Source organism: Podarcis cretensis (assembly GCF_951804945.1).
Source record: "Podarcis cretensis genome assembly, chromosome: 6".
NCBI lineage: Eukaryota > Metazoa > Chordata > Lepidosauria > Squamata > Lacertidae > Podarcis > Podarcis cretensis.
Genome location: NC_137175.1, coordinates 75687528 through 75700303, shown reverse-complemented (window position 1 = coordinate 75700303; position 12776 = coordinate 75687528). Strand labels below are relative to the sequence as shown.

Sequence of the window (12776 nt, the reverse complement as noted above, 5' to 3'; positions counted from 1 at the left end):
GTTTCCACCTAACCTCAGCTCAATGAACCAATCGCAGCTGGAGAGGCATAGCCAGAGGAATGGACCAGGTAAGGGTTGGAACCGCCCTTTCGGCACAATAGAGGGTGTAACCTACCTGGGAGTCCTCAGTCGGCTCCAGAGCTTCTCCCGCCCGACCCTCCCTTGGTTTAGGACTTTTATTGCAGGTTAACATCTTCTTTATAGGCATGCGGGTGCTGCTATGGTCTTACGATGGTTGCTGTTAAAGGACCGGGAAGGAATTTCCCTGCATTGGCAGGTTTCGCCATCCCCATAGCAAAGCGCCACAACTTTGGCGGTTTCAGGCCTTGGGAGGAACCCTTTAGTCTATCTTCACTGGGGGGGGGTGAAGCTGTGATACACACCCACCCCTGTGACGGCGATCCCAGAGTTCCTCGTTAAAGGGGTTGTGTTGAGGGGAGTCACTGGCCATACGCTGAAAGGTTGTCAGTGCTCTCCCCTGTGTGGCGGCGAAATGGGGGGGTGGGCTCTCTGCTTAAACATACATCTTCCCGAGCCAGCCCAATCCCCAGATAGATTGATTAACCCTGATGTGCCCCAGATCCCCAGCTATCCAGGAGAGATAAATGCCCATTGCCTAAGCCAAGGTCTTCCTACATCTGAAAGTTTAATAAAGTTGTGGCCAATTTTAATCCCATAACACATGTCATGAGTCATTATTCTACCCAGGTGTCACCTGGGGTCGTGGGGGTCTCTCCCTGGCCACACGATGCTGTTTCCTGCTTGTAACAAGGCATTTGGGAAGATAAATAAGGAGGAGAAAATGTATCTAACGACCACTTTTTAAACAGTCTTGCCAAATAGAAGTGTGTAATGAATATTTAACTGGACCGCAAATCTCCTTAAAAATTAATATCTTGTATCTTGGGAAACAAGTCTGGCAGCCAATGTGTATTGGATGCAGTGACAGAGTCATGTGATGCGGCTAATTAAAAAGGAGGTTTATTCCCCCATGTGTCCTCTTTCTTTCATGCCATCTCATTCGATACGAGATGCCTGTATCGGGAATGGCTGAAAAGAGCGATCAGTGCAGAAAGCTCTAAAGGTGCCAAACTCAAATATATAATCAATGGGACCAATCATAGACAGGTCACAGGCAGTGTTTCATGACTGTTTTGAACCCAGCATCCCCTTCTAAACTTGTGCCGCTCCAACCAATCAGCAATCGCCTCTTCCACAGGTGAATATGCAGAGATGCAGTCATGTAGGTACCGCTGACTCTGCTTGTGAAATTATGTGGACTGGGGTAATAATCCAGAAATGCACAGCCACACAAAAGCAGCTGTGAACTTCCTTCTTTCCAAATCACGTTGGGATGATGCAGACACGGCCACAAATCCAGTGTGGATCGCTGAGGATCCACGACAGAGTGTTTTAGATGTATGGAGGTCTTGACTGGTGATTTATCACGATCCTCTCCATGCTTGGAACTTCATACACCTAGATTCCCCTGCCCACCTAATGAAGCCAAGCTAACAAAATAACATCCATGCTACATACCGCTGGGTCCGTACTGCACTCACATGGATACAAAAATAATTATCTGGAGAGAAGAATAGGGTCCCTAATTGCTCCAATACATTTAATGCAAAGGCACTGTACATTCACAGAATCATAGTATTGTAAAGTTGGAAGGGACCACGAGGGTCATCTAGTCCAACCCCTTGCAATGCAAGAATCTTTTGCCCTCATGGACTTGCTAAAGGGTTCCTATAAGGGGCCAAATGTATTAGGAAAATGGTACCTTCAGTATGCAATGCCTCTGAGGTTTTTTGCTGACACCGGCAACGGTGGTGTCCATCACATACCTGCTGTTAATTACAGTCTAAGTATCTGATGGAAGTAGATTTCAGTTTACCTTACATTTTAAAAAATAGCCCAGTGCCCTATGGGAATTATGGGCTAATATTCTCTCTCTTTTTTCCCCTGCCCCGCCACCTCCCTGCACCCCATGTAAGGAACTGACTTGCATCACAATCCAAAGCATGCTTACTCAAGTAAGTCCCACAAGGTTCAGTGTTGCTTGCTCCCAAGTAAACGTGCACAGGATTGTAACCTGAAGTCTCTTTTACTTCAGTGTCAGCAGGTGACATTTTTACAGTCAAATGCTTTCCCTTCTTTGACCCATCCTATAATGCAAGCAAACTTTAATATGTCACACTCTGTTAAGAAGCGAATACCGCTAGCTGCTAAAATCAACACAAAACTATAGTACAACCCTGCTTAATGTTCAGCTGTTATCATTTACTGTGTAGATGCATGGAATGTTTCTTGGGGGTGGCAAGTATATGGGGGTTGTTTGTTATATGTATATATATATATATATTGAAACTGAAAAGCAAAAAAGCTTTTAAAAAGAGGACAGGCAGTTGCATAGTTTAAAACATTAAGTTTTTGTGTGTGTTTTCTTGGAAGGGTACTCAAAAAGTTTTCCCATTTCCAGTTCTCCCTGGCCTGAGAAAAGCACAATATCATTCTATCCAACACTCTGCCTTAACATTTGCAAGGTGGGAGGCAACCTGTGCCAGCCCCGGCTTCAATTATTTCTTGATTAGGGCATAAGTTGGCTCTCAGGTTTAAAATCACTCTGAAGACTCGCAGGGTTGCAAGTGTGATTGATTTATAATTAAAGAGACTCCTAAGCAAAGCCCTGCTGTGATGGAAAGGAAATTCTCTCTGAGTTTTAGTTTTCCATTCAGAATTTCCGAGGAGACCATTGCTTTATTAAACTGCAAATTCCAAAATATTACCATTCATCTTTATGGCCTTAATATTTACTGCTACCAAGGGGGAAATAAGCAGATTCGAGAACAAGACTAATTCTATGCAGTATCTCTGTGTGTGTGTGTGTGTGTGTGTGTGTACACACATGCATGTGTGCGTTCATGTCTATATATAATCCAGCCCTAACAGCCACACACTCCCCTTTCTGTTCATCTGTTCAATATGGTCAAGGATTATTAAATGATGCTAATGCTTTTGTCAGCTGACATTACAACTTGTACACTGAGCCGTTTAAAGGCAGATGTTTTGTTGCTTTGCTGCTGATATTCTTCCCCAGCCCCCAGCCGAGAACCCAGCTGAACTGCATTACAACACAGCCACATATCTGTGTGTGTGTGTGTGTGTGTGTAATTACTTCTATTTTTAAAAAAGATATGTACAGAAAACCACATATAAGTAGCAGGTTTTTAGGATTTTAATTGCACATCATGCCACGTGCCGCATCGTGGATCTCTTAAATGTACTAGGCAGAAATCAGAAGAAGCACCTGCTCCATTTTAAATAGCAATCTACTCTCAGAAATAACCAAGCTTGTCTTTTTTTTTTTCCGTTGGCTGAAATATTAACATGTGGCTATTATCAGCAACTGGTCTCCTCCAGTATGCTACCCACCAGATCTGTGACTAACACATGCTTTGAATGGAGCCAAACAAAAATCATGTCAGGGTTGGGTTGGGTTTTTAAAAGAAGGATGGGGGCAGGGGAGCCACTATTCCTTCTCCGAAACAGACTAGCACTTAATCTAGCTTTTCTGAAAACCCGAAGGCCCTCTCTCAACTAGCTGTCCTTAGAAAATGGCTGAGAAGAGTAGAGAGCCCCCTCCCCAAATGAGAGAGTCCAACTGGTGGCCCAATTGCTGAACCCATCTCAAAGGCACCAGGGAACAAATTTGGACTCAAGCAAAAAAAAGGGGTTGCACTATCTGATCCCAATAAAGGAACAGAAGTGCAAGAATGTTGGATAATATTCCAGCACTCAAAATACTAACAACAAGGCATAGCATGAAGGAGGATTTCTTACCCCCAAACAACTGACCCACTGACAGTGGATTCCACCCCCCTCGAATTTATTGCCCCCTCCTTGTGCCCTCCCATAGGTGCCAACTCCTAGGGGCTGAGGTCCCTTTGCCTCCCCTCACCCAATAAAATATTTGAGGGCCTCCCCAAAGTTGATAGGCATTGGCATTCCAATGGTGTGGGTGTGCCCCGTCTTGTGATCGATTATGTGGGATGGGGCTTACCTGCCTCCCCCACCCCAAATTTTATTCAAGTTGGCACCCCTGTGCCTTCCTGACACCTTGTCAACAAGTTGAGCAACTTAAAAGGCGAAAAGCATAGACTGTATATATTTCCTGGGGTGGGGGTGTGCCAGAAAAAGGGGGACAGACCAAGAGGGTGGGAGAGGCAGAGGGGAGGGACCTCGCTTGCCGACAGCGACACTTACCACCAGCACGGGCACCCCCGCCGCCAGCGAGTAGAGGAGCACGGGGGGCACCGCGCTGCTCTCCTCCGGGCCCGGGTAAGGCTTGCGATAGGCGCTCTCGTAGCAAAAGAAGCCCTGCACGTTGACCGAGAAGGTGTCGGTGTACTCGAAGTAATAAGCCAGCATCACAGTCCCTGCCATGATCACCATCTGGAAGTAAAGCATTCTGGTGAGAAGAGCAGCAGCAGCAGCAGCAGCAGGAGGAGGAGGTGGAGGAGGAGCAGGAGGAGAGGGCACTGGCATGTACTCCGGCGGCGGCAGCGGCAGCCCCCCTCCCCGGCTGCGCGCTCCGCCCGCTTCCCGGAGGCATCCACCGGGGGAAGGAGGAGGCGCCTTAGTCCCAGGCAGGAGCAGGAAGAAGAAGAGGACCAAAGGCGTCCGGGCGCACGGCCGAGCGCATGGATGGCAAGGGGCGGAGGCGGCGAGGTCCTGGGCGCAGGATCGCGCACGTGGGGCAAGGCCCCTCCGGGGGAGTGATGGAGGCAACCAGCACGGGCTTCCCCCGCGGCAGGCAGAGCCCCGGGCGCCGCTGGAGGGGCTGGGGAGTGGGTCCTAAGCGCGCTCCGTCCGCGGCAGCTCTCCAAGGCGTTCCGAGCGAGGCAGGAGAGCGCAGCAACTGCGCGCCGGGAAACGGGTCGCGGCGCGCGCGCACACAGCCCTCCGCTACGACCACTGCAGGGGGGTGTTGGTGGGGGGTGTCGCCGGTCCTTTAATCCCGCAGCGTCCTGTATAGATCAGAGTGGGTAGTGGACCCAGCCCCCCGCAGGCGCACGGAAGTCGCCTCTTTGCAGATTTGCCTGCGTGCAAAAAAAATATATCAGTAAGTCGTTCCAAAAAAACCCCCAGATAAATAAATCCCTCAGACTGGAGACTTGGATCCAACAAGCCTTGGAGACGATCGGAGGGATCCTTTCCACTCCGGGAACGGATTCCTTGCTCCCGGCGCGCTCAAAGTTCCATCCTTCGCGGCGGGGATGCGGCCCCCCGGCGCCTCTCCGCTGGCTGCCCCCGCGCCTGCGAAAAGCTCGCCATGCGCTTAATCCCTTGCCTTGCTTTGAACCGGTCCCTGCCCGAACGCGGCGGCGGAGGCAGCGCAAATGCCGTTTCCAAGGCTGCCGGAGAGCTGGAGGGGGTGGGGAGAGAGGTGGGTGGATTTTGAAAAGGCGCTTCCTTCTCGCTCGCGTCTTTCCTCCCCTATTAAGGATTTTTGGTTGTGTGTGGCTTTTTTCCCCCTTAAAGAAAAAAGCGGAAGCAGTAACTCCCCCGTGCTCGTCAATCGAAGCATCAGCTTCCCATGTGTGTAATATATTATATATATAAAATATATATAGCTCCTTCTCTTCCTCCTCCTCCTGCTTTGAGAACTAGCTGCTTTAAAGCTCTGGCATTGCAGCTGGCTCTCAGCTCCTACTAGCTGCTTAGAAACACAAGAGATGCTTCTCAGAATCCAACCATCTTGAGAGGCTTCTTATGCAAACTGGTGCAAACGACAGAAGGGCTGCCCAACGGGAAAAGCCACAACTTCATCTAGCATCGCTCTGGCTTCAGCAGCACTACTGATCTGCGGTTAGATGATGTTCCATCAAAGCACCCACACTTTCTAGCGCAATCCCCTCCTCACTTTCCTTATCGCAAAAAGCCCAGTTGTTTGGATAAGTGGATTTGCTGCACAAAACGTCCCAGTCAGCAGTCATTGTGCAACCTGGGCTTGCCAAATACTACCTGAAAATAGTGACAATCCAGAAATCTCCTAGGTTTGGCCAGTACCTGGATGAGAAGCCACCCGGAATCTCCTTGTGTGCCTCCTTGAATTTCATGATGGAAGAAGGGTTGGGACCCTGAATAAACAAAGGGCGCACAAAGAGTTCTCTTGCATACACAGTATGCTGTTAAAGCACGTTTCTCCCCTCAAAGAATCGTTGGGAACTGTAGTTTAAGGGTGCAGCTCTGTGTGAGGAAAACTACAGTTCCCATCATTCTTTGAGGTATGCACTTTGAAGGTATAATGTGGATGCAGCCACTGCTACAGAGTCAATCCTCTTCCATTGGAAAACTGCATGCTACATTTGGGATTGCAATTGCTTGAGTATTGCAGTGTGTGTATTTTTGTCTGTTTGTATGTGTGTAAGGTTTTCCTCTCTGTTCCATCAACACTAGTGGATGCAACAGTTGCATATGAGACAGTGTAGCTGAGCCACTGATACTGCTGAATACTTTCTTTATCAATGCAGCTATTTTCATACAAGATAAATTTCCTGCGATAACATCAATTCTGTGGATATCTCCAGGATAAGGTTGTCACATAGTGTCACTGGTGAAATGGATCTACATGTGTATCTATCACACATAATAATAATAATAATAATAACAACAACAACAACAACAACAACAACAACAACAGCAATAAATTTTATTTATACCCCGCCCTCCCTGGCCAGAGCCAGGCTCAGGGTGGCCAACACTAGTAAAATTACAGTAAAAACCTAATTTAAAATACAGGTTAAAATGCAATTTAAAATGCAGCCTCATTTTAAAAGCAGCCCATAGATCAAAACCATAAGGGGAGGGAAACATAAGGGTCAGACTGAGTCCAAACCAAAGGCCAGGCGGAACAGCTCTGTCTTGCAGGCCCTGCGGAAAGATGTCAAGTCCCGCAGGGCCCTAGTCTCTTGTGACAAAGCGTTCCACGAAGTCGGGGTCAGTACTGAAAAGGCCCTGGCCCTAGTTGAGACCAATCTAACCACCTTATGACCTAGGACCTCCAAAATGTTGTCATTTGTGGACCTTAAGGTCCTTTGTGGGGCATACCAGGAGAGGCGGTCCTGTAGGTACGTGGGTCCTAAGCCGCATAGGACTTTAAAGGTTAAAAACAGCACCTTAAACCTGACCCTGTACTCCACTGGGAGCCAGTGCAGTGCAGTGAGAGTCATGAAGTTTTCTATGCACAACTGACTTCCAGAAAGAAATCATGCAATGTATTCTATGGGACTGTAGGTTCGGAATAAAATATTCTCATAGGCACATCTATGGAATATTAACTACCGTGAAAATCTGGCCTTGATGGAACATTAATACTGGTTTTGTCCTGGAGCAATTATGTTTTTGCTATGCTTGGGTTTGTGGCTAATGTGGCAAACTTTCCTGGGGGTCAACAGTTAGCATGCACACAAACGCTGTCAATGGCATCTTTGGTGTATGTTTCTGAGGCGACTTACAATGTCAGTAGCTGTGTGGAATTTCTTTTCGAAATTCTTTTTATTGGACTGGAGAAAAGGCAGGTCCTTTATCAACCCTGTGAAAAGAACTTCCCAAATATCTAGCTATTGAATTAAAGAGAACATTAAAGAGAGCATGACCTGAGCTTTCTAATGTAGGTTGTACTGATTTCTTACAAGGAGGGACAAATTTCCCTCACTACATTTGCTTTTCCCCTCACTACATGGACTCTTTGAATTTGCAGCTCTCCAGCTATCCCTCTCCCACTGCCACAATTGCTACCCTACATTAGAGTTTGCCAATGTGATGCCACAGGAGCAACTATGCCCAGCAGTACTTCCGGTGACAGCTGTGGAACTTCCCCTCCAAAATCCATAATGCTTGAGAGACAGTTTGCTCTTCCTAGTCACTTCCTATATGCACAGGATTGGGACATGGGTGGTGCTGTGGTCTAAACCACTGAGCCTCTTGGGTTTGTCAATCAGAAGGATGGTGATTTGAATCCCAGCTCCTGCCAACCTAGCAGTTTGAAAGCATGCCAGTGCAAGTAGATAAATAGGTACCACTGTGGCAAAATGGTAAACAGCATTTCCATGCACTCCGGTTTCTGTCATGGTGTTCAGTTGCGCTAGAAGCGGTTTAGTCATGCTGCCCACATGATGCAGAAAGCTGTCTGTGGGCAAACACCAGCTCCCTCAGCCTGAAAGTGAGATAAGCGCTGCAACCCCATAGTCGCCTTTGACTGGACTTAACCGTCCAGGGGTCCTGTGTGTGTGTGTGTGTGTGTGTGTGTGTGTGTGTGTATTTATACCCTGCCCATCTGACTGGGTAGCCCCTGCCACTCTGGGTGGCTTCCAACAAATATAAAAGCATACTAAAACATCAAACATTAAAAACTTCCCTATACAGGGCTGCCTTCTTGATATTATCAAGAGGAAAAACTTGAGTGCATTTTTTAAAAAGTCAAATGCTGGCTACTAAAAATCAGATGTTTTATTAAACAATTGCTTAAATGGTAGTAAAACACAAAATATGGAAGCGGAAAGTGTTTGCAGAATTGCAATAAAAACTCAAAACTGCCTGCCTCTTGGATTTCTGAAATACCTAGTTTTCCATAGTATTTCTTTATGTCCCCATCTAGCCCGGTTAGTTGAATAATGCAATGCAAAAAAGCACTCCTGTTTATCTATTTAAAGGGAGAGGCATTATATCCCCCCAGGCCATTCACATAAGCAGCGTTGTGCTGTGCCATGCATAAGCTAGGTAAGCTTGCATCCTAATGAGCTGAATTAATCATTGGGATGTGTCTCACAAGTTGAAGCAGAATATTCACAGCAGCCACTACAAGAACCGTAGGATCTTGCCAAGTTTCCCGAGTCACTAAGGCTGCAATCCTAACAGCACTAACCTGGGTGTGAGACCTACTGAATTCAGTAGGACTTACTTCCAAGTAGACCTGGTTACAATTGTGCTGCTCAAGCTTTGACAGGGCAAGGCAAGTTGAGCGAAGCTCCCCTTCCCATCGTCAAGCACAGTTTCTGAATACAAAAGGGCAAACCTAAATTTATGCAGGTCACCTATTCCAACATTCAGTTGCACTTAACCGTAGCTCAGAAGAACCAGATGCTGACAAGCAGCTGTTGTGCACCTTACTTAAGGAAGACAGTGTGCTGAAAAAGCAATAAAGTTTTCATTGATGAAAAAATGCAAGTAGACAGGTGCAGCAAACATTTCTGAACATATAACTGTCCTCAGCTCACTTGTATGTTCTTACAGAGAAAGTTGTTCTTCCAGAACAGGAAATCTGCATTCTTAAAGGGAGGGAGAGAGACTGCTTAAATAAACTTCACTAGACCTCTTAGTCAAAAAACATTCCAGCCACTTTACCTATGAGCACACAGATCACCATTCCCCAACCTGTTGCCGTCCTACAGGCTGGACTATAGATCCCATCATCCCTCACCATTGGCTGATGGGAATTGGAGTCAATGACATCTAGAGGGCACTAGTTTGAAAAAGCCCAGTGTATAGATAACCAGTGGCTCAGGGCCAGACTCCCATGTATTCAACAACACAGGATGGCACACTTTTAGAGGTGTGCCCAACATGTCTGAAGCAATGAAAGAGTCTGGCTTTCTGCATGACTTTTTTCATGCTTGCCTCCTAGCATAAATGGACTAGAATCCTCTGGTAGGAAATTATTGGGTGTGTTCTGTATGCAGTGGTGCAGCTAAGGCTGGACTATGGAGATCTGTAATGGTATAGCTTATAATTCACAGGTATTCTTTCTGCGGCACCCCTGTGGGGCTCAGGAGCCCAGATGTGTCACCCCTTGCCTGCACAGCCTTTTTCAAACACCTTTCCATGTGGAGTGTTCCCTCAGCCTCCTCTCCTCTCCCATCTTCTTGGGAGTCCTCCTGGCAATTACTGCTGCTACCCCTGGTCTCTGATCTGCCCCCCTGCCCCAAAGAGAGGTGTTTCCTCCCACTGCCCCACAAGGGCCTAGGAAGCAGCCTCTGGCCAGCCCCAGTCTGGGGAGCTTGTAGGCAGGGCTGCTGCAACAAACAGCTGTGCAAGCCTTTGGGAGGCAGAGATGCAAGAGGGCATCAGAGGAGGGAGGGAAGGAAAGAGGGACAGAAGCCAGTGTTGCCTGCAGCACCCCTGACCATCATTCAAGGCACCCCAGGGTGCCACAGCACACTGGTGGAAAACCACTGTCTTAGTAGTAAGAAGTTGGTAAGTTGAGGACTTGCCCTAAGTTCACATAACCCCAGGTATTTCAAAAAGGCCTATAGGTTGATCTTAGAACAATAAAGGTGTTTCAAGTCATTCATCATTCCTCTAGCCCAGAGGTGGGGGAAATGTGATCTCCCCAAATGCTAATGGTAATAGCATATAGCAAAGTGATGTTGTATAGGTCACTTGGTTCTCATGTCTGGTCTCCATTAATAAATACAGGGTGATACTAACATTTACGCAAACCATCAACCTGATTGTCTGAGTTGACTATTTTGTGATGATGTTTTCCATTATTGTTGTTTAATTTTGAGTCCTGCATGCATCTATTTTATTCGGTAACTGCTGTAACTAATTTCAACTTGAGGGTAAATAAGGCATTAGTAAGAAATTTCTTTGTAAATGGAGTCCCCACTGTGCTTGTATGCAGAAATTCTGATGCACTACTGTAGATATGGAATTATGAATCTGATGGAATATAGTTCTGTGTATTATTGTTGTCCCCAACTTTGAGCTTTCTTATACTCTGGCCTGGATGCTTCCTTTCAAAGAGCTTGAATTTCAGAACCTTTTGATAGCATCAACAAACGTCAAATTAAAAAAAGAAACACTGTTTTCCGTTGCAGAGCAGCCAATCACCCAGAGTCCAGGCTATGAACTTATTTACTTCCCTCTTTAATGGCATTTAGCTTGCAGGCATGTTGTGCTGCTTCTGCAATGCCATTTGTGCAATTTCTAAAGTGCGATGAGAAGTGGCAGGTCTTAGGATGTTTGGAACTGATCACCAGTTAATTGAGATCCGAAGTGACATTTACTAAGGTCTAGTAGTGAAAACATTGGCTTACAAGCATACATACCAGCAAAGGAAAAAAAAAAAAAAAGCTTAATTGTCTGTTGTACCAGTTCCTATGTTTGAATTCCAATCACGTTGTTCCCTAAGTGATCCCTGCCCCTCGGAATCATAAAGGTTAGAAACAAAATTTTAAAACAAACTGAACATGTCAAGTTCCACAACAGAGCAGCCACAGAGTCTCAACCATGTTGATATCAACCCAGTCGTCTTGGTCTGCCTGGAAACCAAATCTTACAACTGGCAGAGGAGAGCAAAATCTACTCATAGTATGGAAGCCAAAAGATAAGACAAGAATGACTTAACCCCTGTAAAACTAGCAAAGATCTACCACAAGAGTGACAACTTATGTTGGAAATGTAAAGAAAAAGAAGGTAACTTTCACCATGTGTGGTGGATGTGTCCCAAGGTGAAAGACTTCTGGGAAAAGATTTATAATGAATTGAAAAAAATGTTGAAATATACATTTATTAAGAAACCAGAAGCCTTTCAGCTTGGAATAACAGGTTTGGAATTGTCCAATAAATATGTCAGATTGTTTTTGTATGCCACAACTGCAGCTAGAATTTTGTTGGCCAAAAATTGGAAATTAAAAGAAGTAGCAACAGTGGAGGAATGGCAGATGAAGATGATGGACTTTTGGGAGCTAGCTGACCTGACCAGAAGAGTCCGCAACCAGAAGGAGGAGGAGGACCAAGAGGAATGGAAGAAATTCAAAGACTACTTAGCTAAATATGTTAAGGTATCTTAAATAGAATTACTTGTGAATATCAGATAGGCCTAGGATTTAAATATGTGATGTTGTAGAATACTATGTTAAAAGTTAAAATGAAAAGAAAGAAAGATGTTAATTGATTAAGTAAATCTTAGTGAAAATAGTTTTGGAAAACTGCTGCAATGATTTATATGGAAACTCGGCTAGGCGGATTCAAGGAAGTCACCCAACAATGTTAACAAAAGTGGAACTATTACAGCTGGAATAAATGTTTGTTTGTTGTTTGTTTGTTTTTTGATGTTCTTTTTTATTCGTTTGTTATAAATTTGGAAAACTAATTTGAAAAAATTTGAAAAAAAGAAAGAAAGATAAGACAAGAATGGGACAGTAGACCAAGACAGGAAAACTTTCTCAGACTTAGGACCATATCCCCTTCAGGACAAATTTCTGGAGACCACATGCCAGTGGTGGGCAGGGCCAGAGGAAGCTTGTTTCTACTCACACACTCACCCCATTGCCCTCGGTGAGTAAGGGACTTCGCCTGCATGTGAAGACAGGCTCCAGTGGATTAAGCGGACGAGACCAAGAGTTAGTCCAACAGTCAAGAAGGTGGTTTCTGCATGTTCTGAAGGGGCAGATGGGGCTCATCAACCTGGGAAGGTCTGGAAACCAAGCCTTATGAGCAGCAGTTGAAGGAGCTGGGTATGTTTCTCCTGAAGAAAAGGAGACTGAGAGGAGAGATGACAGCCATCTTCAAATACCTGAAGGGCCGCCATTTGGAAGAGGGAACAAACTTGTTTTCTCCTACTCAGGAGGGCAGGACTTGAACCAATGGCTTCAATTTACAGTGGCACCTTGGGTTAAGAACTTAATTTGTTCTGGAGGTCTGTTCTTAACCTGAAACTGTTCTTAACCTGAAGCACCACTTTAGCTAATGGGGCCTCCTGCTGCTGC

The 12776-nt window shown here is 45.8% G+C and overlaps 1 protein-coding gene across 1 annotated transcript in view; it reads right to left on the bottom strand.

Annotated features, from left to right (window-relative positions):
• The window catches only part of PLPPR5 (phospholipid phosphatase related 5), a 91403-nt gene extending 85858 nt beyond the window's left edge, over window positions 1-5545 (bottom strand). Inside the window, exon 1 of the mRNA XM_079981685.1 lies at window positions 4267-5545. Coding sequence (XP_079837811.1) covers window positions 4267-4548 — 282 coding nt within the window. The 5' untranslated portion in view covers window positions 4549-5545. The remainder of the gene's footprint in view (window positions 1-4266) is intronic.
• Window positions 5546-12776: the final 7231 nt, after the last annotated feature.